We start from the raw sequence: 26,231 nt of genomic DNA on the forward strand, positions 1-26,231 counted from the left end.
CTGAAGCTCCTTAGGAATATCTGCACTTATATTAATGCGGAAATTCAGCCACCATTGCTAGGGCTACTTTTCTGTCACGAATAGACTATTGTAATGCACTCCTAGAAAGGGCAAATAAGAAAAGCATCCAACTCCTACAAACCATCCAAAATGACGCAACCTGGATTATCGAGAAAGTTCTGAGAAGGTGCCATATTTCAAATTATCGACAGGAACTGCACCGGCTACCGGTCATGGCTCGATGTCAATTCAAAGCAGGGACCTTGTTTGACAAATGCCTATGTGGGAAGGCACCCAGCTACCTGAAATAAACAGCCTCATGGTACGCATCATTACCTTCACTAAGAACAACCAATACCAATCTTGTCTCACGCCCTCTCTTTAAGAATTCCAGAGGGCTGGGCAGATCATTTGCCAATTGCGCTTCCAGGATCTGGAATGACCTCCCTTCAGCCTTGTGATCGGTCCCCAACCTATCCTCATTTAAGAAGTCATTGAAAACGGCTCTTTGCCTTGATCATTCTGACCTAGTAACCTTTGGCTTTGTCCCGTCCTTTCTTTTTGTCGTCCTATGTCTCTGTGTGCGACCTGATGCCTGCGGGTTTCGGCGCGGTATAAATAAATAAATACTGGTAGTGATAAGCTTGATTCACACTGGCAAGTTGGAATACTTGTTTGGGTCACGGTCTGAAGAATGACTGGCCACATGATATTTTGGATCAGTGGCTTAAGCCTGATTGATTGCTGTTTAGTCACATACTAGACTGGGCCACCTAATCTGTTGTGTTTCTATGGTGGCCAGCCATGTCACTTTCTCTTTATGGAGGTGTGCTCATGGTGAAGGATGGTGTATGCTAGAGTGTAGGCATGATGAGGACAGTCTTTAACTGCTCTTTTTCTCCCGCCCTACAGATTTAGCCCACAGCTGCAGACCGAGGTGATGCTGGATGAAGTGAGTGACTCTATCCTCGTTAACATGCTGTGGGAGACACAGATCTATGTGTACCACAATCGAGAGCAGCTCCAGAGACTTGTGCAACAGCTGCTGAACATGTGAGACAAAGATGAAAAACCCTGTAACTGCCTCAACCACTGAGGAGCTGATGCTGTTGTATTGTGATGGGGAGAAAGGAGGGATGCCTCATGGCTCTGTTAATCCTGTATTATCTCCATCTACGGATAAAACCTCCTGATCTGTACTCTGGACCCCGTTTGCGATGACTGGAACAGGGATTGGCAAGTCTTCCTGTGGCCATTGCCATTCACTTAAATTATGAAATGACTTTCATACTGAAGAATGTGTGTTCTGGGGCCTTAGAGTTTTGGTGTAGTTCTGGGTTCATAATGACTCATGCAATGAAGACTGGCAATGTCCCCCAATGCTTTCTGTTTATCTCGGGATACCACAGTGTTCCACTCAGTCACTTATCTCTTATTTCTCATGGGAAGGCTGGAAATGGGCCCATCTAGGAGGCTAGCGTTTTCTAGAGGCTTTGTAATGTTCCCTACACCCCCACAATGCCATTTAAAGTGTAGAGTGTGGGTACTCCTAAGCATCTGTCTTTGTCGCTTCTCCTCACTCGCACATTTTTACAAGTGCTAGCAGGGGTGTCACATGGGGGATACAGGATTCCCTATAGATCGCACAGCATTGCTTGTAATATATAGAGTGTCTCCCATTCTGTAGGTAGGGTAAAGTGGAACATTTTTAGGGTTGCCAAAAAAACGCAAAAGGATTCCTTCACACATAAATTAGCTCCTAGTGGTAAACCTCTAAAAGTCTCCTGTCACAGCAAGGGGATCAATAGACAACCAAAGTAGCAGTTCTGTTTCATAATTGACTAAAGCAGAAAATCAGGGATTAGGTTTGACTGAGACCATGGCTTAGGGTTCTGGAATGTACACAAACGAACTTGTTATTCGTGCACATCCGTCCCTCCCGCTCTCTCCTGAAAGAATATGCCTTTCTCTCGCTCGCTCTCTCCCTCTCTCGTGCAATCTCTCTCTTTTCCTCACTGCACTCAGTTTCTCTTCACTACCGCCTTCCAACTTCTCCCTCTCTCACCCTCCTCTTCTATTCTTCTCTTCTCTGCACTGCTTCCCCCACCTCCACGCTTCACTCTTCTACCTCGTCATGTTTCTCCACCTCCTGTGTTCTTTTCTTTCCCGCCTCTGCTCTTCTTCCTGCCCCACTTCCCTTTCTTCTACCTCTACTTCACTCTCTGCCCTCATTCAGATTTGTTTTGCTCCTCTGTCCACCCTGGCCCCACCAAAACAAAACACCTGACTTTCAAGATACCCATCAGCCATGCTCCCCTTTTACCTCTTCATGGGTTCTGGCCAGTGGACCTTAATTGTTCAAGTGCATTCCGGTGTGATGGTGGGCAGCTATGCTGTGTGATTGGCTAGTAACTTTGTTGACTGCAGAAATGGCAAGTGTGATGATTCTGTTAACACCTTGTCCCGGCTCCACTAGCAAACGTATGAAAACATTTGGCTGCCATCTTTGACTCACTTCCTATGTGGGAAATGTCACTGCGAGGTCAAGGGCCTGAGGTGTCCCATTCTCTATCATGGTGTATTGCTTTCAGATAGTGGTAGCTCCAGGGGCAGGTGTGGGCATGGTTCTCAGACCAATGAGTGAGCCGTGCTTACATGCTTCAGTGAACCAGTCCTCAATATTGGATAACCCAAGGATTCACCTGCTGGTTGCTCCACAAACTACTTGGTTGCTGCCTTTCTCTGTTACCCATATTGTGACCCATCTTTATACTGCAAAGGGTGGTTGTAAACAGAATGGTGGAGAAAACAGATGATATTAGGGATGACATGGGACCCTGAGGAATCCACTGTACATCCCCTCCGGTTCCTGTACTACTCAGGGAGTAGTGGCCCACGATTACCCCAGTCAAATCCACAAGCCTCAGGCATAAGACACTCCCCAAGTGTTAAATAATATGATGCACCAATTCCTATTATGATTTTATTCTTAAACTGCCTGTTTATCATGGCATCAGTGTGTCATGCCATCACAGTGCATCATGTCATGACCATATAGCATGATATCACAGTGTGCTTGTGGCCTGCGGCTGCTACCACAATGCTGCATGATGGCAGAGGGGTATGCTGCAGATCTCACAACCCATTTCCTATTTCCTTTTCTAATCACATGGATACACAGATCAACAAGTAACAGGGCCTGCTGGTAGGTAGGACGTTAATGGGGGAGCATCTTTGGACCCCATCCGAAAGTTCAACATTTTTTTTGGTTTAATAGTGTTCAGCTCATTGTTTTTGTCTTCCAAATCATATCCAGTGCCTCACTTGGGTGATGGTGATGAACAGTGTTGGCATTTCTCAAAAGTGTCTTTAGGTTTACCATTTCCTTCAGATTAGAGCTAGCCATGTCAGTCTTCAATGATGCTAATGAAATTATCTTGTGCTAGTGTCCTGCCTCCCTTCTTACAAACTGGTCTCAAATTTCCTGCAAGTTACATTCAGGGTTGGAAAACACTTCCCGAAAAGGAAATTAGTTTAGGGCCCTCATTACAAGTTTTCCGCTAATGCGCCAGTAATTCAGGCGTGCCGGTATTATTGTTTACGGTGTCAACCGCCTGAATTACCGGCACATTACAGGTCCACGGGCGTGTGCACACCCCTCTGCTGGAAACGGTAATGCTGGCACACCTGAATTACCATCATCGTCAACAATGCAATACCGGCACCCAAACTGCTAGAATCACCAGAATTACTGGTGCCAGAAATAGTGTCATCACAGGAACAGGAAGTTTGCTGGCGCACATTTTTAAAACTCAATCCACTTTAAATCCCCCACTTCCTGCTGCCATCCACCGGAACTGGAAATGAAACATGCCTGGGAGTGTCACATCTCGAGTACCTGAGGTCCAGCTAAGGAAGCTGAAGTTTGCACAGACATGGTGGTGCTGCAGAGCCAGAGGTAGCTGCACTCGCACACACGGTGGTGCTGCATGCTGAGGCCCTCTTTGGGCCAGCCAGAGGAGGAACCAGGAGGACCAGCCAGAGGAGGAAGACGGCCATCTGGCAGGAGGTGAAGACAAGGTCACGGTCATGGGGACTGTCCACTGCACACCCAGGGACTTCCACAAGTGGTGGAACGACTTGCGGTTGAGGGTCCGAAACCTCCTGACCACCCACAGGAGGGAATCTGCTGCCACTGGAGAAGGGACGGTGGCACCCCAGCTCCATCATGCACATGGAGGGCATCCACCACTACCCCTGGGAGCTCGCAGCAGGGCAGCCCAAGGCACCACTCTCAGCAGATTTTGTCAACACCTGGGCCTGCCAAGAGCCCCTTGCCGAAGAGGCAGCGCAAGTGACCCTTGGACAAATAGTGTGTTCAGCTTTGTACGTATGGGGTTTCGGAGGGGCACATGTGGGGTAGGAGGTGTATGGGGAGGGTGAGGTGGCATGTGGGGTACAGAGGTGTGGGGAGGGTGTGTTGGGTAGGGGTGTTTGGGGCACCCCCAGACCGGTGTAGGCATCTCAAACATGCTTTCAAGAGCACAAAGGTCCACTCGATGGTCACCCTGGTCCTCACATGTGACCTGTTGTATGCCATTTTCTTCCACGTCTGGGTGTTCCTCAGAGGGGTCATCAGCCATGGAAGCTGCGGGTATACTGAGTCATCTGCAAGGGGGAAGGACACATTTGTGAGTAATGATGCTCGGCAGTGGTGTAGCCTGTGACATCGGAATCTCAATGGTCAGTCTGTGAATGCATATTCTATGTCTCACCAGGACATACATCTCTTGACCCTAGGTGGCCTAGTCTGCAGATTCCTTTTGGGTTTGAAATGGTGTGGTCAGTGATTGCTACATCTGTAGTCATGAGCTACTCCTCTGTGATGTGGCCTGTCTATTGAGGCATGCATTGGTTGGTCCTGCATGTTCAGAGTGCTTTCCGGACATGCATTTGTGACATAGTCCACCCCCCTCCTCTGCCTGTCACTCATGCTGCAATGTAGGTGTAAATGCTCATATACGCACCCAATATCCAGGTCCTGTGTCCTCTTTGACAAGCCATGTAAGCCGGCAGGGTGCTGTTTCCGCAGGACCATGGAGTTGTGGGTTGATCCTGGGAACCGGACACCGCAGTGCGTGATGATCAGGTCGGCATCACAGGTCACCTGGACATTGAGGAAATGGAACTGCTTGCGGGTCCTGTAGACCTACTCTGAGGCGTGGGGGGCACCCGCTGTACGTGCGTGCAGTTCAATGCTGCAAATACAATGGGCAAACCCTCACAATCGCATAGAAGCAGACCTAGGTGGTGTTTTACTGTGCCTGGGTGGTGGGGAGTGTGATGTGGTGCCCCACATGGCGCAGGAGGGCCTCCAGTACCTGCACCAGCACTCTGCAGAAGGCAGGCTGCTAAATGACATGCAGCTGGCTCACAGACTGCTGGAACGGTCCACCGGCCAGGAAGTGCAGGACCAACATCAGTATTACGAGTGGTGGTATGGCTGTCCTGATGCCAATCATGCTCCCAATGTCCGCCTGGATGTGGGTCTGGAGGTCAGCAATGATGTCCCTGTTTAAGCGTTACAGTATAAGCATCTGGTTGTCTTTGAAGGCCCAGGGTGTGACCCTTGTTATGAGGGATCACAGCATGCCTCCACTTACCACCTGCATCACCTGTATGCCCATCCTTCTCCTCCTTTCATCCCTGGCCTCCTGTCCCCACTGCTACTGCTTCAGCACCAGCAGCTGGACATAGCACCTCCAGGCTCATGGTAGAGGCAATGAGTGGCAGCATGTTTGTGTTGGAAAGTGTTCTTGGGGAAGGTGTGACACTTAAGTACTGTTCCTGTGTGCATTGTGTGCACCTGGGTGGATTAGGTGCACCTATGGCATTATTTCCCTCACCTGTGTCAATTTACCGGCTGCTCTGAGGTGATGTTAACGCCGCCTTGGTTTTGCCGGTATTACTGGCAGAATTCTGCCAGTATTACTGGCAAATCCAATCATGTGATATGCTGGTGATACCACTGTGCCGATATTCCTTGTGCAGTTTACTGGCATTGACGGTATTACCAGCACCAGTAAATCCAGGTGAGGTGGTATCGGCGTCAGTTATTCCGTCAAATTATGTTCTGGCAAACTCCTACTTTGGAGGACTGGTAAAAGTGTGGGTAAAACAGTATTACCCGCACTTTTACCAGTTGCTGGCAAAGTTGTAATGAGGGCCTAAGAATTATTAGGGGAACCCCTGAGTAATTGCCTCTATCCATGTGCTAGAGTTGGCCCTGTGTGTCACACTCATGTCCTGTTTTCTCACCCTGTCCATGTGTCCTTACCTACTGGCCAAGAACCTGCTCTTCCTTTTTTGGGTAGTTTCCCTCAGTCGGGATGCTTCACCAGTTCTGGCAGGGATCTTGTGACGATATATTGTTTTTCTCTCATTGGGCACTTGTTTCCTTGGTCCTGTACTGCTGGTTGTTCTGATGTTAGTAATGGACTCGACTGTCCCTTCTGTACGGGTCGTTAACCCACCACCACTCTAGATGCTTCTGAAGCCGGTTTATGCAACTTTGCGACAGGCCAGGATTAGCGGTTTCTCCGCAGTTGTTGGACCACACGGTCCACCAACAGCTGGTCACACTACCACAACCCAATCTCTGTCCTTCCATTTGGCCTGTTCCTGGCCAACTGGTATGATGCTTTCTCACAAATAACACATTTGTTTCGCGTGGGCGTTGTGCCGATTCTCCTCTGGTCATCTGGCCACCAGGTTTCACTTGTATAACGCTTGGCGTGCAGCCTCTGTCTGGTATGCCTTCTCCACTTTCTGATTCTGCTTCCACTTCTGCCAACACCCAGTCGACCTGTAAGGTGTTCTTGTGCGTTCTTTTGAACCACACACTTCACGTCTCTCCCGCGAGCTTCTTGAGTCTTCCTTCTGCTTTCACCTCCGCCTTGACCTCTATCTTGCTTTCCAACTCTGTCTTCTTCTCTGTCTTTCTCTCCCTGTTTCCATCTCTCTTCCCCCATCGTTTGTTTCTGGCATCTTGATATAGCAGGGTTCCCCCCGGTGTAAACGTCAGTTCCATTGACAACAGCTGGTGGAGCGTTTTCTCTGCTTGACTGTAGCATTTTCAAGTTCTTCCTTGTCCCTGTACTTATCACATTAAGACTGTCTATACCCAGTACAATAATACATGTTCTCTGATATAAGTAGAGGAAAAAGAGGTTTGGACGATGTTACTACCTTTTGGGGTTGGGAGTTAAAGGGGCTGTGTCCCCGATTTGCGTCCTTGTTCCCAGGAGGGGAGTTCCTCCTGCATATTACCACCCCTAGGGGGACTATTGGTAAGTGGCCACACTTCCCTGGCCTCATGGAAAGGGTCTCCCCCTGATGAACTTTCCACATGATGGCAAACTTTGTTTGCTTCCAGGACAAATGAGGTTCTTGTCCTCTATGGCTCTCAGGATATCTAAACCCTTTTCATTATCATCTCACAGGCTTATAACGCTTTTAAACCACTTATACAGCCATCTAAATCAAAGCGTATTTTCAACATCAAAAAGAGGAGATTCCGTTTCTGGACACTACTACGAGAAATCTATCCGACACCTTCAGGGTGCTGTGTCCATGCAAGCAAGAGTGTCAATGTTTTAGGAAGGTCTGGATTGTTGGATACTGGCACAACAAAACTCGTATTACTAAAGCACTATTAAGTTTGATCACAAAGATCAAATCTGATATACGTTGAGTCCTTATCCCATGTCGAATTATGGGCAATCTTGCTTCAGCAGGTCCTGCAGTGTCTCAGGTCACAGTGAACTGTGCAAAGGCAGTTGCTAAAAAAATACCTTATATCAAATGGGAAAATGCTTTGCTGCTTCAATATCTAGAACAGCCAGTAGTGGTTAATGTGTTAGAAGGCACTGGACAGAGGGAAGATATTGCTGTGCCAGGGAGAGGCCAAGAGAGTAGCTAATTCAAAGCCGGTCACTGGGGGCACTACCTTACAACCTTCTGCCTCCAGAGCTCCTGAAATCAGTAGGAATGGAGCAGAGCTTTGCTAGCCTGCAATGTGACTCGGGTCCTGCTGAATGCAAACTGAACCAGTGGGTTCTATGGTGGGGTGCCAGAGAAAGAGCATGCCTCTGAAAAGTAAACTGAATGGTGCCAAAAGAAGAGATGCAGTGTAGGTGGACAATCCTGGGCATTGGAGAGTGGTTTGCAGGGAAAAGAAGCAAAGTGCTCATGAAGACCAGAAAGGGCATAGAAATCAAGAGTTGCTTAGCTGCTGAGAGGTGAGGAGTGGGGACAGCATAACGCAAGAAGTGCTATTCCTGAATTGTCTTTGCTCTCCATCTACCTCTACACTAGGGGTAGCAAAAGCAGGACCAGGGATACCACGCAAGTTATTAGGAATACCAGCTCATTCCCCTGCTGAACACAAAAATTATGTTTATGCATTCTTGCATTAATTTACATGATTCCTTGGAGGCACTTCCATCCTAAAGTATCTAAGTAAAACCTTGAAGCTCCTCCTTCATATCGCACCCCCTACCAATTCATCCGAGAATATGCAATGCTTTAATCTTCTGTTTATGGGGCACTAACCCATTGGGACTGGTTGTGACTGACTATGATGCATGGTTAGGAAGCATACAAGCATCTGCTTGTGCTACTAGGAATTATATTTTCACTGTAAATGTGTGTATTATATGTGTCTGATTATACCTCTTCATATGCAACTTTAATTAGCAAGACTGTAGTAATATTATATTTACATTATATATAAAACAAATTGCAATTATTTGAAAACTGGAAAAAACACAAAAAACGATTAAAAATACAAACACAATAGAAATTCAGCTGGCAACACATGGATAAGAGTGCAATGGAAATACCAATCTCAGTCTAAAGCGGAGGCCTTTAAAACCAGTCCCAGGTTGTATTGTTATTCTGGCAACACCCTCTCATGTTGTCTATTGTTTTTTCCTAATCTAGAACAAAAGGTCAGTTTTAGGACATGGTCTCCCCAATGTGACAGCATTCAATCTTTCTGTTTCTTTGCTATGTCTCCTCTTAATACACTGTGGGATACAATGTTTATGCAGATCTTGTAAAGATGTTTACTGGTGATTAGTGATTTGATCATTCTTAGAGGGAGAGCAACCTTGAGAGGCAATGGGTCACTGGGGTGCTGATTCCACCATTTGAAATAGACACAGCAAAATACTTGAATTAGGAATCTTCCACCACCGTAAGTCAGTTGTTCATCACTTAGGGCTTAACACCTCTGATATTAAAAATCAGGAGGTATCTCAAACGCAAATAGAAGCACAATACCTCATCAACAGTGCCATCACCCACAAGAAGGATACAACACTGGACTGACACCTGTGGCCTTAAAAACGTCTTTGAAGGCGACAACAAGCACAGTGAGTGCATGTACTGCCTCTACCCAAACCACTTGGTAGAGGATCGTGACATTTTAAAAGGGTTTAGTCCCAAAACCCTTAAAGATAGGCACTGACGACTCATATTTTAGCTTCAGGAAGGAAACTACCCACCTCAGAATCCACTAGGAGCATGGTGGTGCCAAGGGAAAAGAGACCACCCTCTAAGGAGAGGGCAAAATCAGAGGAGAGGCTCCCTAGAAAGCATAAGCATCACCGTGGCCACGAGCTGTCGTCCTCATCGACAAAAGACACGAAAGGGCAGAACATCTTGCTGTCATACTTGAAGAAACTGACAGAGTTCATCGACCGGAATACCGGCAGTCACGGCAAGTCGATGACACGCTTGCATTCCAGCAAGGCAGCCAAAGGTACATCCGCGGCATCTCCTTCGCCGGCAATGCCCCTGGTATCTCTGTTCAACACTATGAAACACACCAGTGCAAAGCATAAAACGACTGTGCGCTTGTCAGCTTCAGATCCATCGACGAATAAGGGCTTGTCAAGGACAACTTCATTGATCATTGGACAACGGTCATAGATAAAATCTTGTCAATGGGTAGACAATGATTGCCAAGTATACCGTTGTCTACGACAACCAAGAAACCCTCATCCACAACGACACCGTCGGCGAGCTTGTTGACAAATAAACGACCGTCAGGGGTAAAACCCCAGGCGCTGTCTGTGGGGTAGTCGCCACACTCATCCACAGGCACTCCAAAAGCTGCACAGAAAGCAAAAGTAACACCAAAAGACACAGAAGCCCCCTCTAAATACAGGGAGCGGCAGGAGAATATAAAACTGCAAGGGGCAAAGCAAATGCAGGTGATTAAAAGTGTCACCTATTACTTACTCGGAGCTTATGATGGAGGATATTTTGCAGCACTAAATCAATATAGATTTCGAGCATAGCAGGCTCAATCACCACAGTTTTCTGATTCGGAATCATTCAGCTGCACTCTCCTAAGCTATCACCTATGCCAGGTCGGGGTCAACCAAATATTACCTCTTCAGAACTGCTTCGGCCTCCTGGTCCAGTGGGATCAGGCCTGCCAATGCTAGGGGCAAGTTACCCGTCCCCACTGATACCTGGACCCAGTTACCCATTTGAAGGGCAACCACAAATGAAATATGCAAGCTTTATAGTCAAATCCCCAGGCTTACTGTCCCTACAGATCCTATCATCAATGCAGTCTGTATTGTTGCAACTACACACCAGGTTACCGCCTCCTCCACTGGCGCAACCGGGTATACCACCTACAGGGAGACTGCCAGCAGGTGGGCAGCAAAGGATTTCACCCTCGAGATCTCTAACCAAGTCTAGCCCTAGGTTGAGGTCACCATTATGGCATACATCACCTACTAGGTCGAAGTCACCCTCACAAAGTAGATAACCTACCGGATCCAGATATTCACATAGACTACAGAACCCCAAAAGCACCACAAAAAGTTCAAGCGTGGGGACCCAAGACCACATAGCTTTCCTTTACCTCCACTACCTTCAATGGTGCCACTACCCATACTGTCATTATGGATGGAAGAACTTGAGGAAGGGGAGCTTCTGGATACAGAGGGCGATGATCCTCAGGACACCACTACTATGACAACAGTGTCTACTAGGGACGATGATTGGGATACAGACACTCCAGCGGACAAGCCTGCTTAAGCCCTCGCCGCCAGATGAGGGTTCCGTGCCATGATCTCAAAAGCCTGCCAAGAGTTTGGTCTTGTCACATCGGAAGACAAGAAAGAGTGTTTTCTCTTGGATATATGAGCAAGAGGGGGATGTCGATGAGATCTATCCTAATCTTAGATCACATATGGGATGAGGGGGTACGTACATTGAAACCCCCTTTACAGAACGTGCTGTTAAGGGTAGGTTAGAAAAGAAATTCAAGCCTCCAGACTCAACACTCAAGTGCCTCATCCTGCAGCCCACACCGGAATCAGTAGTTTCGGCAGAAGCAGGCAAAAAAGCCCATTCCCCTGGAAAACAAAGTGCGCATGATGGACGCCTTCAGTAAGAAGGTAATAACAATTCGGGCGGCAACAGTCAAATCGGCTTTCTCCTTGGCCTTTATGGCAGGGTACGACCATGAAATCTGGCACAAGATTGCCCCAAACACCTGCCAGAGGACAAGAGAAAAGAAGCAATATCCATATTGAAAGAGAGGTAAGAGGCATCAACCCACAGCATTAATATAGCTGTGGACCTGGCCGAGACAGGTTTGTTTGTTTGTTTTAAACAGATTGGGAATGGTGTGGTAATGAGACGGCAAGGTTGGCTACGTTACACGGATTTCAAACGCGACGTACAACATAAGGTTATAGACGTGCCCTTCGAGGGGGATGATCTTTTTGGCCCAAAGATAGACGATGTTCTCAAGCTGATAAAAACAGATACAGACGCGGCCAGGTTACTCACGTCTTTACAAAGCAGAAAGACTTTTCGTCCCTCTAGAAGCACCCTGGGGTAGAGCCGGCCCCTCGTCTCCATTCGAGGGGTTAGAAAATATGCAAAAGGGAGCATACTATTCCCAAGGGTATGAAGTCCAGAGACTTTTGACAGCCACAGAGGTGCAAGCAAGCCCCAGGATCCCAGAGAGGGAGGCAGCGAAAACAGCTACAGTGACTACAGTATAAATTACATTTCAGGTGGGGCAAAATGTGTCCAACTACGTTCAACGATGGCACCAAATAACAACAGACAAGTGGGTTCTGGAGGTGGTCACCCACAGACACTTAGTGGATTTTACAAAACGCCCCCCCGACATCTCCCAAGCCTCCTCACACGTAAAGGTGCTGTTGAAAGAAGTGATGCAAATGTTGGAGATGAATGCTGTAGAAAAGGTGCCATGGGGTCACAGAGAGAAAAGGGTTTACCCCTGATACTTTGTAGTGAAACAAACGGATGGCAAATGGCATCCCATATTAGATGTAGGGGGGCTAAAGAAATTAAAAAGACAAAAATTCCAAATGATGACGTCGCAGCAAGTAATCAAAGCAATTCAATTGCACGATTTTCTACCACCCACTACCAGTTTTGAGTGCTACCATTCGGCCTCAAGTCAGCCCCTCGAACTGTTACCAAATGCCTTGCACCTATTATCGCAAGCCTACGAAGTAAGGGCCATCACATAAACTCTTATTTGGACAACTGGCTTATAAGGGCGTCACCACGTGCCAGGGCACAGGAGTCTATGTCAGAAATGGTGTGTACACTCCAGAGCCTAGGTTTCTCAATAAACTACAAGAAATCCTTTCTGCAGCCATCCAAGACTTTAATCTTTCTTGGGGCACAATTCTCATTGTGGAAGCCACGATTAAGGCTGTCGGGGTACGGAGTGAACACACTAACTTCATTAGTTCTCATCTTTGCACCAGGAAACTGGACATCAGTGTGCAAGTGCATGCGCCTTCTCGGCATTATGTCATTGTGCCTTCCACTGATACCCAGCTGCAGGCTCCACATAAGGCCCCTGCAGGAGTTCATAGCCGCAAATTGGTCCCAAGTGTCAGGAACGTGCGAAGACAAGATCCTCATTACCCCCAAGCTGGTGCACAAGCTTCAATGGTGGGCCAACAAGAACAACCTTGCGTAAGGGAGCCATTTTCACGAACTGCATAACCACAAGACTCTCATCACGGATGCCTCTATATTGGGCTGTGGAGCCCATGTTGACCAGCTGCATGTCAGGGGGATCTGCACCGCCGAGGAGGCAACACTACACATCAACGTACTAGAGCGCAGAGCAGTGAGATGGACCCTCAAATCCTTCCTGCTGGTGCTAAAAGGATGCACGGTGAGGATACTTACAGACAATACCACCATGATGTTTTACATTAGGAAGCAGGGAGAAACGAGATCCACGACCCTATCCCAGGAGGCTCAGTGGATGTGACACTGGGCCATCTCCAATCGCATGTTCTTGCAAGCGTTCCACCTCCAAGGAGTCCAGAACAAGTTGTCAGACAGCCTTAGCAGGCAATCCACTCAGTCTCACGAATGGGAGCTCGACCACTGTCAACTTCAGAGTGTTCCAGAGATGGGGCATCATCCATAGACCTCGTTGCCACCAACCACAACAAAAAGTGTCTGTTGTTTGCCAGCAGAAGTCCACAGCAGGGATTAAAGGGAGATGCCTTCTCCTTTCCGTGGACGGACCTGTTTGAATACGCATTCCCGCCAATTCCAGTCATACATTGGACAATACAAATGATAAGGGCACATCCACGCCGACTTATCCTGAGGGCTCCCAACTTGCCATGCCAGACGTGGTACTCGGACCTTCTCCAACGGTTAGAGAACCAGCCGATAAGGCTACTCAATCGACCAGACATTATATCCCAAGAGCACAGCCAGGTCCTACACAACGACCCACAGTCCCTAAGGTTGACAGCGTGGCTCCTGATTTTGCAGAATACAAGCGACTAGACATTCTGTAAGATTGCAAAGACATCCTTGCAGCGGCCATAGCACCCTCCACAAACCGGGCATATGGTTTTAAGTGGAAACGGTGCTGTGCATGGTGCACCAAACAGCAAGTAGTTCAACCGCTCACCGTTCAGCCCGAACACCTTCTCTCGTATCTGCTGTCTCTGGCAAAGGAAGGGCTCAGTCACTCATCCATCAAGGTACATCTAGGGCCCATCTCCAGATAGACCCCAAGAATGGACCACACACACTTGTTCAGTGACAGGCTGGTTAAACATTACTTAAAAGGCCTTTTTCGAGCATTCCCGCCAACAAGGAAAACTCAGCCAGACTGGAGCCTGAATATAGTCATAGCAGAATTCATGAGGAAACCTTTTGAGCCACTGTCCACAGCTAGCATAGAAAAATAAAATATGTGTCCTGGTAGGTTGCATTTCTACTGGCTATCACGGTAGCCAGGAGGATGTCAGATCTGCAGGTGCTTGCTGTCATTGAACCCTACTTACATTTCCATAAAGATGAAGTTGCGCTAATGACCAATCCAAGGTTAATTCCCAAGTTTGCCACTGATTTTCATAAGAACGCAACCATTGCGTTAACATTTTTCTATCAGAATGCCACTTCCTCAGCAGAGGTTGCATTGCATTCTTTATACGTTAAAAGAGCCATCAAGTATTACATGGCCAGAACCAAGTCTTTTAGAGCCAACAAAGGTAAAGCGATATCCAAACAAGGGATCTCCAGTTGGATCACATCTGCTATTTCTTTTGTCACACAAAGGCAGATAGGTTGTTTGTTAGGCCGCCCCATGCTCATTTGCCTATGGGCGGGAGTCCTGCTCATAGACATTTGCCATGCAGCGGCGTGGACAGTGCCTCACACGTTTACCAGGCACGACTGCTTGGAAGGAGAGCACACAGTGGACGTTCAGACAGGGAGAGCCGTCGTTCAGTATCCGTTCCAATAAGGTAGGCATTTTACCTGCTTACAACTACCAGTTATTATACTGCTACATATTTTATTCACAGCATGTGAATCTATGAAGATCCAATGCTGGAGAAGGAGTAAATTGCTTACCTGTAACTCCTGTTCTCCAGCATTGGTATCTTTCAAAGATTCACATGCGCTCTCCATCCACCCTTACATGGTAAAAGCCTCATAGCTCGAAATATTGCTATCCAGCATGACTGGTCAGAATCTGAGGAAGGCTGTTGAGGAGGGGCTTACTATTTGGATGGGGACTAAAGCATCCATATGGAGGGAGATGTCATACAAAATGGACCAACATTTTTATTTAGTATTGTTAACCAAGGATTCCCAGCTTGAAATTTGGGAATATTCACAGCATGTGAATCTATGAGATACACCAATGCTGGAGAACAGGCGTTACAGGTAAGCTTCTTACTCCATCAGACCGTCCTCAGTCCACAGCCTACAGACTGAAAACCATTTGGCTTCCACTTTGCGTGCGCTTCGCACTCCAGCCCCTTTTTTCAATGAAACGGGGCTTCAGCGGCTCAGCTCCAGATTGCATAGTCACAGCAGGTAACGCCAAAATCGCAAAGCCTGTTCTGCAGACTGCAAAGCATTTGACTTACACTTCTGCAGGCTTCGCGCTCCAGCACCCGTTTTAAATGAAAAGGGCGGGCTCAGCAGCACAGCTCCAAATCGCCTAGTCACAGCAGGTAAAACCAAAATCAAACAGCCGGTCCTGCAGACTGCAAACAACTTGACTTCCACTTCGCACCATACCCATATAAACACTTGTGAATAATGTTCTTATTGGAGGCTAGATGTGACATCACTACTGACCTGTAATACCAAAATCACATCACTACTCTACTCTGTAATATGTTTTTACTGTTGAATTGTGATGACACAATGCCTGCTGCTTGATCCAGCACAGAGCAATATCCCATCTGTTACTGCAGAACTTAATTGAAACGTTTCAAATTCCTTTCTTCTAAAATATCTTCTGTGACACTATACACTCATTAATTGGTAAGGAACTGTTTCTGTCAGTATGATTATGTTGTGACCTGCTGCAGTTTAACATGGGAGAGCAAGAATTTATCTGCTTGCTATCATTTTTTTAAATCACAAAAAAGTTTTTAGATGCATTATATTAAACTGCGTAACCCGGAGGCCACCAGGGGGCGAGGGCAGGATGGACGCCTGAACGTCGAGCTCCGCACCCAGCCCCGGGTGAACTGCGATTTACCTGCGGAACGAGGGTCCCACGCGCTACGCGACCCCCACCAAAAGACGTTGGAGCCTGTAGCCCCCACCTGGACCCAATTCTGGTCCCGATCCGACGCTCCTGTGCGGAGTTACACAGACCGAGGCGGCATTGGCCGCCCCTCCCCCACGACCTGGCGCGGAGCAACGCAGGAAGCAGCGCGAGCCGCGCCGCCCACGAATAGGCCCGAGAAGGAGGGCCCACGGCGCTTCCTCCTCTGGACATCTTCCACCGCTTGACCCAGGGCCCCGACCCGAGGAAAGTTGTCCGCCCGCCCGGGGAGCACACGCCGGGGCGGCCCTCTGCGCCCAGGCGCTCCGCGCCCGGCGCTACTGATACCCGAAGCCCGACCCGACCTGGAGAGGACCATCCGCTGGTCTTGGGAGCTACGGTACTGCAGGGGGGCCGACGCGGGAGCACGCCCCCCCACCATCACAACACTCGCCGAGACGGCCCGTGGTGCTCAGGGGCCCCACGCCTAACGAGATACACCCGGTCACAGGGAGGCCCGAGTCCACCAGCCTCCTCCACGGCCTCAGAGCTCGACCTGTTGAGGGCCACCCACTCACCCGTGGAGCAACGACGGGGCCGGAATAAGGGCACCAAGGACACCAAGGACTGCGTGGAACACACCAACAGCGTTGTAAGACCTTGGGGACCCCCCAGTTGACTTGCCGGGAACCCGCCACTAAAGGATCAACTCAACCACCCCCTCCCGGCTCCCCAGCCGACGAAAAGGCGGCGCCCGTTGATAGGAGGCCGGTACGAACCCTCCATGCACTGGAAAGAAAACCTGCAGAAATACCAATTCGTTGCCAAAGAAAGTGCCATGGCCACCGGTAGCCCCACTCCCCCACCCCCAGACCTGGGGGCTATCCAGAACAACATCCAAACGATTCTGGAGGAGATACGAGGGATGCGGACAGACATGGGGGCCAAACTGGCCGACCTCACCACCAAAGTCACCACCCTAGAAGACCGCGTGGAGGGCGTCGAAAACAATCAACTCTCAGTAACACTCCTCGAAACCCAAATGGACATGAGACTCCGAGATGTGGAAAGGCGTGAAGAAGAGCTTCGGCTTAAGGTTGATGACATGGAGAACAGGGAGAGGAGGAACAACCTTCGAATCTTTGGCCTGGTGGAATCCGAGGGCGAGTCCACACAAGGTCTCGAAAGCAAAGTGCACGACATCGTGAGGATCGCCCTGGGTCCAGAAGGCGTGGGGACGATCAACTTCGACAGGGTGCACCGAGCAGGGGGGGGAGGCAGAGGCCCACGCTCGGTCCTGGTTCGGCTGCACTACTACAGGGATAAGGTCAGAATCCTGGAGAAGGCGAGACATCTTGGCATCATACAGTACGGCGACTCGAAAGTAACCATCTTTCAAGATCTATCGGCCCTAATCCTGTCAATGAGGAGGAAATGTGGCACACTTACAAGATGGTTGCAGGGAAAAGGGGTTCGATATCGGTGGGGGCACCCCTTCTACCTGGAGTTTGAGTGGCTAGGAGAGAAACACCACCTGGTGTCGGAGGAAGACATACGGAGAGCCACGGAGGATCTGGTGAGCGACCAGGTGGGCCACTCGGGAGCCCAGGAGGGAGGATCACGGGACCCCCCCAGGGGCCCCGACAGACTAGGAAATCACAGCGGGAAATCTAAGGTCAAGGGGGCCCGAAAGTTTCGGAAAACCAGACACCCGTCGACGAACCTGGATGACCACTCAAATTCATGATAATAGCGTTCGATTGGAGGTGGAGAAAATCACGAGGTGAGAGATGATTCGGGGTGCGGGCGATGGAGGCCCTGGGCCAACGAACTGCCTTGAATGGACGCCGCGGCGGCGCTGTGTTTAGCCCGCTGGACTATGGGATGGCAGAGCGTTTTGGTTAAAAAGTTAACTGTTTATTTGTGTTGCCCCGTGTCTGGGGTTCGGGGGGGGAGGCTCCTGGTCCCGGAATTCTAGCTCGGCCATGTCTACCGAAGGCCGGAGGGGGCCGACCTGAATCAAGTTTGCGATCTGGGACTCTCCAAACACACGAAAACCCCGGGGCTGGGGTTAGAGTCCTTGGTGGTTCGTTGACCAACCCCAACATATGTTGGGGAAAGTGGACGGACGCCTTATGTTTCAAGGGAGGGGCGGGGGGAGGGAGGGCACAGGGAGGGGGGTTTGGAATAGGGGGGAAGGGGGTAGGAGGGACAACGGGGCAGTTAGAGGGGTTCAGGGGGAAATTCAGTTCAAACCACAGGAATACGCTTGGCAACGGGCTCTAAAATTCAATCACCACGAGGGGTTCAAAATGCATGCCCGGAATGACGACAATGATTGAAGGGAAGGTGGGCACGTTGAATGTCAAGGGTCTAAACTCTCAAAATAAAAGGTCCCTCACGGGTAATATGTTCCGTAAACAACACCTGACAGTCCTATTCCTACAGGAAACACATTACAAGCGTGGGAGAGAGTCCAGAATCAAGGGGAAAGATATCGGCAGCAACTACTGGGCTTCACATCCGACCTCCAAGAAGGAGGGGGTGGGCATTCTCCTGGGAAGGGCTCTCCAACTCACGGGGGTGGAAACCAAGAGAGGATTTGGGGGTCGATTCCTAGGCGTTAAGGGGCTTTGCGAGGGGCAACGAGTCACTTTTGCCACTGTATATGCACCCAACTCGGGTCAAGTAGAGTTCCTCACACGGATCTTTGGTGTCATGGATGAATGGGCTGAGGGAGCCATGATTCTCGGTGGGGATTTTAATCTCATAGCCGACCCCCAACTGGATTGGTGGTCCGCTAGAGGTGGGACACCCAAGGGGATCACTAAGGACAACCTGGCTTTGCAAAACCTCCTGAGGGATCACTACTGGGTAGATGTTTGGCGCAGGGCGTACCCGGCCCAGGGTGGTTACACATTCTTTTCTCCCCCACACTGCACCTACACCAGAATCGACCTTCTGCTGGCCTCAGAGGAGGGGGATGGGGCGGTAACCCAGCCAAAGGTCGAGACCATAACGTGGTCGGACCATGAACTACTTGTAGCTAACTGGTCCCTGCCCATCGCCCCGAGATCGGCTCGATGGCGGTGTAACGACACGCTCCTTAGGGATCCAGTATTCCGCGATTTCATGAAACAAGAAATGCTGGCCTACTTCGAGATAAACGACACTGGGGAGACGGATATGTCCACGGTATGGGAAGCGGGGAAAGCCACCTTCAGAGGTCTCCTCATAGCGGAGGGCTCGAGGCGTAAAAGGGAAAGGGGCCTGATCGAGAGCAGACTCCGAGCGGAGTTACAGATCCTGCGGGCCAGACTGGGCATCCCGGGGGTGGACCGGAGGGCACTATTGGACGAGATGCAGGGCAAAAGACAGGAGCTCCACACGGTTCTCATAGGTGAGGTGGTTAAAAGGATGCGATATACCAGACAGAGATACTATGAACAGGGCGACAGGGTAGGCACTCTACTGGCACAGAGGTCGAGGGGGTGTAGAGCGGAGAGAGGGATTACCCAGCTAGCCGACGAGGAAGGCAGAATTCATGGGAACCGGCAGGAAGTGACGGAATGTTTTGCTGATTACTACAGCAAACTCTATTCCAGGAAAGTGGGTGAATCACAGGAGGATATTGCCTCCTACCTGGCAGAACATCCCCTCCCCAAACTGACCGACCAAGACTTAGAGGCCCTCGAGGGTGAAATCCTAGAGGAGGAGGTGGAGGGAGCCATTAAGAGACTGAAGGCCGGAAAGGCTCCAGGCCTTGACGGCTACACAGCGGATTTCTATAAACAGACCCAATCCACCCTAGTGAAGCCCCTGACTAAATTGTTTAATCAAATTAGGGGCAACGACACAATCCCACCGACTTTCTTACAGGCCCTCATCACTGTCATACCCAAACCTGGTAAGGACCGGGCAGTCTGTGGGTCCTATAGACCCATCTCACTTCTCAACGTAGACGCCAAGATTTTTGCTAGGATCCTGGCCTCCAGACTGGAAAATTCCCTCCCATGCCTGATACACCCAGACCAGGCGGGATTCGTCCTTAATAGACAGGGTTCTGATAATTTAAGGAAAACACTTCATATACTAGCCACAACCGAGGCCAGAAACGAAGGCACACTCCTACTGGCTCTCGACGCGGAGAAGGCCTTTGACAGGGTCAGTTGGGCTTTCATGAGGGAGGTTCTCATGTCGGTGGGGATGGGGCCAAGGTGGTTGGGATGGATATCCGCACTCTACTCCTCCCCTTCGGCCAGAGTAGTGGCAAATGGGATTGAATCTAGAGAATTCCCCCTTGAACGTGGTACGAGGCAGGGATGCCCCCTGTCCCCGTTAATCTACGCATTGGTGATGGAACCGTGGGCAATCTCGTGATGACATGGCCATCAGTGGTGTGCAGATGGGGGATATGCACTGCAAAATCTGCCTCTTTGCAGACGACGCCCTGCTCTACGTTACCAGACCGTCCCGTACAATCCCCCTGCTACTGCAGGGCCTCACAAGGTATGGAGAACTATCGGGGTATAAAGTCAACCTGGACAAATCGGTGGCATTTATGGGTGGGAACCTGCCGGACTCAGAAGTGGCCTTTGTGGAGGGCCTCCCCTTCAAGCGGAACGATGAAGGGTTCCGTTACTTGGGAGTCCAAATCACACGTAACCTTGAAGACCTGTATGGGGCCAACTTCCCCCCCCTCTGGTCAGCAATTAGGAGAGACATAGAAAGGTGGGCGGGAACGGGTCTCTCATGGATGGCACGCCTAAATCTCATAAAAATGGTGATTCTCCCAAAATTCCTGTTTCTCTTCCAAATGCTCCCGGTGCAGGTCCCGAAGGCCTTTTTTGACGAAACAAAACGAATCCTCCTTAGATTCCTCTGGCAGGGCAAAAAACACAGGATTTCGTATGAGGTACTGACTAGGACCAAGGAGGATGGGGGGGTGAGCTACCCCGACCTCGAGACGTACTATAGGGCATCCCAGTTGAGGATCCTGGTTGATCACTTCACACCGGGAACGAAAAAACAGTGGGTAGCCATGGATAATAGGCCCCTGGCGCCCGTCACGCTAGAGGAATGGCTCTGGGTCCCAAGGAGTACGATCCCCAGAACCGTCTTCAACCACCCGATCCTGAAAGTATTGTGGTCTCTATGGAAGGAGGGAGGTTACTACAGATGGCTCACGACATGGCCCTCCCCCTTGAGCTGTATATGGGCCCCCCCTTTCCTGGCCAAAATAGCAGAACCAGCAGTTTACCAGACGTGGTTCGAGGCGGGCCTTAGTAGGACCGGCCAATTGTGGGTGGGGGGCTCCTTCCTCCCCCTGAAGGACCTCGAGGAAGCCCTGGGAATAGGTACGCTTTCCCCGTTTTGTTATCTTCAACTCAAGGGTGTCCTCACCGAGCCATCGTGGGGCGATACCCTCAGGAGGGAACTCACAGATTTTGAAAAGCTCCTTTTGACCGCAAAGGGTTCCAAGGGGATAATCTCTCGCCTATACAAGCTCTTTCTATTCTCTATCCCCCGAGACCCACCACCGGCACGCACGCAATGGGGTAGGGACCTAGGCGAGGAAATTGATGATGAGAGATGGACAGAGATGTGTAGACGGGCTAATCGGTCCACATCCTCCCTCCAATATCGCCATCAGGCCCTCAAGATACTACACAGATGGCACTACCCCCCGCAAAGGATAGCTAAAATGCGGCCCGGATATGACCCACACTGTTGGAAATGCAAGACAGAAAGAGGTGACTATATCCACATGTGGTGGGGATGCCCAGTGGTCCAGAAATACTGGGACAAGGTGCGGGCCTGGATTAAAGGGGTGGATGGGATCGAACGGGCTTCCTGTCCCTGGCTCCTCCTTTTCGGGATTAGCAACGGGGAGGACCGGGATAGCACTCAAGACCACATGCTCCAGGTGATGCTGGTAGCAGCTAGATGCTGCCTGGCACAGAGATGGAAACACCCGAAAATGCCAGGGGAAAAAACCTGGGTGACCAGAGTGGGGGCCATCTACGACATGGAGTTCCTCACACACCTGCTTGATGAGTCCAAGTCCAACATCGAGGAAATCTGGCTCCCCTTTTTTGACAAATACGGCCGAGTGGTCTAGGACCTGGTGGTTGAGCTGAGGGATCCCCCTCCTCCCAAAGGACACGGGACCATGGCCCAAGGACCCGGTTGTGAACCGAATCCGTTTGATCAGCATGACTTTGCCGTGCCACACGCACAATGCACTGACGCCTCTATCACTAAGAGAGCCTGTTGCGCAAGTAACTATCTATGCTATGAACGCTCGAACTGAAGGGGGGTGGGGGGAGGGAATAGAGGGGAGGGGTGGGGGGTGTGTTGCGTTTGGTTTTTTCTATATGTTAACTTACATTAATAAATGCAATGTAATAATGTAATCACGTAATGCACAAAGGAAACCTAATAAAATCGATTTTCAAAAAAAAAAAAAAACTGCGTAACCCTTATACATTACTGGCTGCTTTACAGTGTTTTTTAATCCAGTCAGATTCTACATTGACTATATGTATCAACAATTGGAAGATCTCTTTCATTGGGCTAAGCAAAAGACCAGGTATTAAAATGGATGGCAGTGTGTTACAATATACCCTAATATATGTAAAAATGATACTGCAAGTTACTGAGAATTTATGTGACCCTATATAGGAACACAGCCTTCATCCTTGTTCCTCTTATTGGTCAAGGAACTCCTCAGTGATGTGCAGTATCCTTGTAATAGATGGTAAGGGGCACTGTAACCCATATATTATGTACTGCGTGCTATAAGGTCCCCTACAGTCCTTATAGCACTCAGTACTATACATACTCCACATAAGGAGTGTAAAGAGAGGGGGAAGTACGATCCGAGGACTAAAAGACTAAGAGGGCTGGTGGAATAGTGGATGGGAACAGTTGGTAGACATCCAAAACAATGCTGGGACAAGCATTATACAAATCTATTGGCAGTCATTACAGCACCATATAACATGCATAATTAATTCGATGGTAAAGAACAGAGCATTAATATCTAGGAATGATCAACCTAGTGGAGAGTATAGCTACATGATGTTCATGGACTTTGAAGAAGTCTTTTGTAGTCTCTGATTCTAAGAGAGATTATTTCAAAGATGGGGTTCCCCCCGGTGGAGAGAAAAATCTTGTTCAGTCGCATTTTCAATGATCAATAGGAACATTCTCAAAGTTAAATTCCCAAGTCATCTTGACAAAAGAGCCTATATCGGTGACTCCTCATACAAAGTCTCCAGCAGAAAATATTTCTTTTTCATTGCACCCTAAGTCTTATAAACAGTCATACAATAGATGACTGTACGTTTTTCATGAAGCTCCCTACAATTTGAGATAGATACAACATTGGACCATTGGGACGTAGTGATTATAGTTTCATGTGCCTACTACTGGAGGCTTACATTTAATTTAATTTCATGCATGCAAAGATGCTAATCACACAGAGTGTAACTTATTCAAGTAATTCAATGTACACCATTGGTAGGCAGGTAGGTAGATATACATGTAAAATGCCACAACCACCCAAAGGCATCTATGCTCTAGACAGCATCTAAAGTAAAGAATGAGACCTACTTTAAGAAACTAAAACATTAATGAGTAAAAAAGGAAAGTCCTCCGTCTATGTATAAACTCCAGATGGTTAACAATCAGGCCGAAGTCTGAAGGCAATGTATTCCAAATGTAGCTGTCTCGGCAACAAAGGAACGCCCACCCCACTTTGCATATCTATATCTTGGGACCACAAGCAATCTGACAGATCTTGATCTTAAAGTATGTTTAGGTTTGTACCACACACATCTTTATTTAAAAAAACTAGGGGACTCCAAAAAATACGATTTGTATTCCAGACTTAAGGCCTTGAATTGAATGCATCTTTCCACCGGAAGTCAATGCAATATCCGCAGAGCAGGAGTAATATGCTCACTGCGGCCCAGGCTAAGTAGGTGTCTGGCGGCTGAATTTTTGTCAGGCTTTGCCCATGGAAGCTGTGGCAGTCTTGGAAACACTAGCTTCATCTACTAGAACCGGATTCTCGGTCTAGTCTTCCACCAAGATGGCCACGGTTTGTTTATCTCTGAGCCACGCCCCCTGCACAGCGCGTTGTATCTGTCCATTTTCTGTTGGACCGCGCTGATGTGTATTTGCAGTTTTTCCCCTCTTGTGTATTTCTCTTTACCAGGTTACAGCCGGCCTTGTCCCGTGTAGCTCTTGTTTCTGCCTCATACCTTTTCTCCCTAGGTTGAGTATAACTTCGTAGCTTTCTGTTTCCTTCTCGTTCGTCTTTGCGCGGCATTTCACCAGCGCTTTCTGGTCTCCTTACCCGCTTGACTGACTGTTCTTTCCAACGCTCTAGCGTTTCTCTCTCTACTCCGTGAGGCTTTTTACTATTCCATTCTGCTTTACTTACCCGCTTTCCTGTTCTTCTCTTGTCTGCGTTCTAGCACTTCACTCTACTTTGGTCTTGGTTTTGCGCTACACTTACTCACCTGTTTTCTTTCCTGCTTCTATTCTACCTCTATTCACTCTTCTGCAGCTACCGGTAGTTCAACTTCCTTTCTTCCCTTCTTAGGTTTCCCTCTCTGGTCTCTTACCTTTTCTCCTTCGTGACTAGTTATTTAGTCATCACTCTGGATGGGCTGTACGCCCTTACCTGCATTTTGGAGTGTTCTCCTTTTTGTTCATCCACCTAGTTGAAGTAAAACCTACTACCGTCTTGGAACTTGGTCTCCAGTATCCTTCAGGCTTCGAACATCCATCGTAACGGAGCACATTCTTACCATCAGAAGAGACTTGCTTCTGTGATCAGCTGTTGGAGGAACCTTAAAGACACCTTCTACCAGGGTTTTTTGTTGCTTCTGCTTTTTCCCTGGTCTGGGGTTTGGCTACTCGGAGTTCCCCAGTAACAGGTATCAATCCTGCCACAGTGGCCTCGGAGGGAGCCAGACCCTATTTGCATGAAAAGAAAAAAAGAAGGCCAAAAGAAAAGAAGGAAGCAGACCAAAAGAAGACATGCAGAAATAAGCTATCAGAACGCAAGGAAAGCTCTTCCGAAGATAAAGGTGAGAAGGAGGTTCTGGAGGGTAGGATTCAGTTGGCCATTGGTGACAATTTTATTCAATTTTTAGCCTATGCAAGGCATATTTAGGCAGTCCTAAATAATTGCCATTGCACGAGTCATGGCTGACATTGGACAAGAACCTAAGGTAGAGGGCTAAACATTTTCTGACCAATGTAAAGGCATCTTGGAGTAAGACACAGACAACAGATTCAAAGTTCAAAGTAAATACTTTTATTAACTTAAATGTCAGGGTGGAAAAACACCTATCTTGCCCTATGCTATGGTGGGATTTCCCTACCAAACCAAAACTAAGGAAAACCAAAGTCTGTAAGTTCAGTTTAGGAATCTGTCTCTGCCCAAAAACCTATACTTGCGCTTACAACTAATCCCATATAACGTGCAGGGATGACAATCAACACAAATGGTGTTCAGCATCAAGTTCAGAGCTTTGTCCAGCTCACAGCTTTCTTTCAGCTCCCTTGCCCAAGTATAAAGCAGTTCTAACAAAAGTATCAGGATTGCCTTAAGTTCCAAAATAATATAGGAGCATCCAGGACTCGGGGTTCCCTTCCCCAAGTTCTAAAACACAGTTCAAAAACACAAAATATCCTGAGGCTCCTTCCTCAAGTCAATAGATAGTTCAAAACATCAGGGTTCCCTTCCCCAAGAAGTACTTTAAATTATGTATTGATTTTACAATATTTCCAAATGTTATACGCCACACTTGCCCCCTCTGCATATGGCTGGTCTTTGCATGAAAGAATTGTCTTGGTCGAAAATGGCAGTTCGATTTAATTCCATTTTTAAAGTTCACCTTCAAAGTTCCATTCACTTTGAATTATAATACACATTGGGTTTGCTGGTTTTGTTAAAGTTCTATTCATCTTAGAGTTCAATATGCATTGGTTTCTTTGATTTAACACTTAGTTGATCTGTAGTTTTAATGTAGATGAACGTTGCTTGCAGTTTAAGTTTCATTCACTTTTGAACTTGGCGCACAGTGTATTT

General features: G+C 48.5%; 1 protein-coding gene across 1 annotated transcript in view; it reads left to right on the forward strand.

Moving 5' to 3' along the window:
• PLA2G6 (phospholipase A2 group VI) overlaps positions 1 to 1,553 on the forward strand; it is an 840,871-nt gene extending 839,318 nt beyond the window's left edge. The window contains exon 17 of the mRNA XM_069652989.1: positions 913 to 1,553. Coding sequence (XP_069509090.1) covers positions 913 to 1,057 — 145 coding nt within the window. The 3' untranslated portion in view covers positions 1,058 to 1,553. The remainder of the gene's footprint in view (positions 1 to 912) is intronic.
• Positions 1,554 to 26,231: the final 24,678 nt, after the last annotated feature.

This window comes from Ambystoma mexicanum, chromosome 3q, assembly GCF_040938575.1.
Source record: "Ambystoma mexicanum isolate Mex_15411 chromosome 3q, UKY_AmexF1_1, whole genome shotgun sequence".
Lineage (NCBI taxonomy): Eukaryota > Metazoa > Chordata > Amphibia > Caudata > Ambystomatidae > Ambystoma > Ambystoma mexicanum.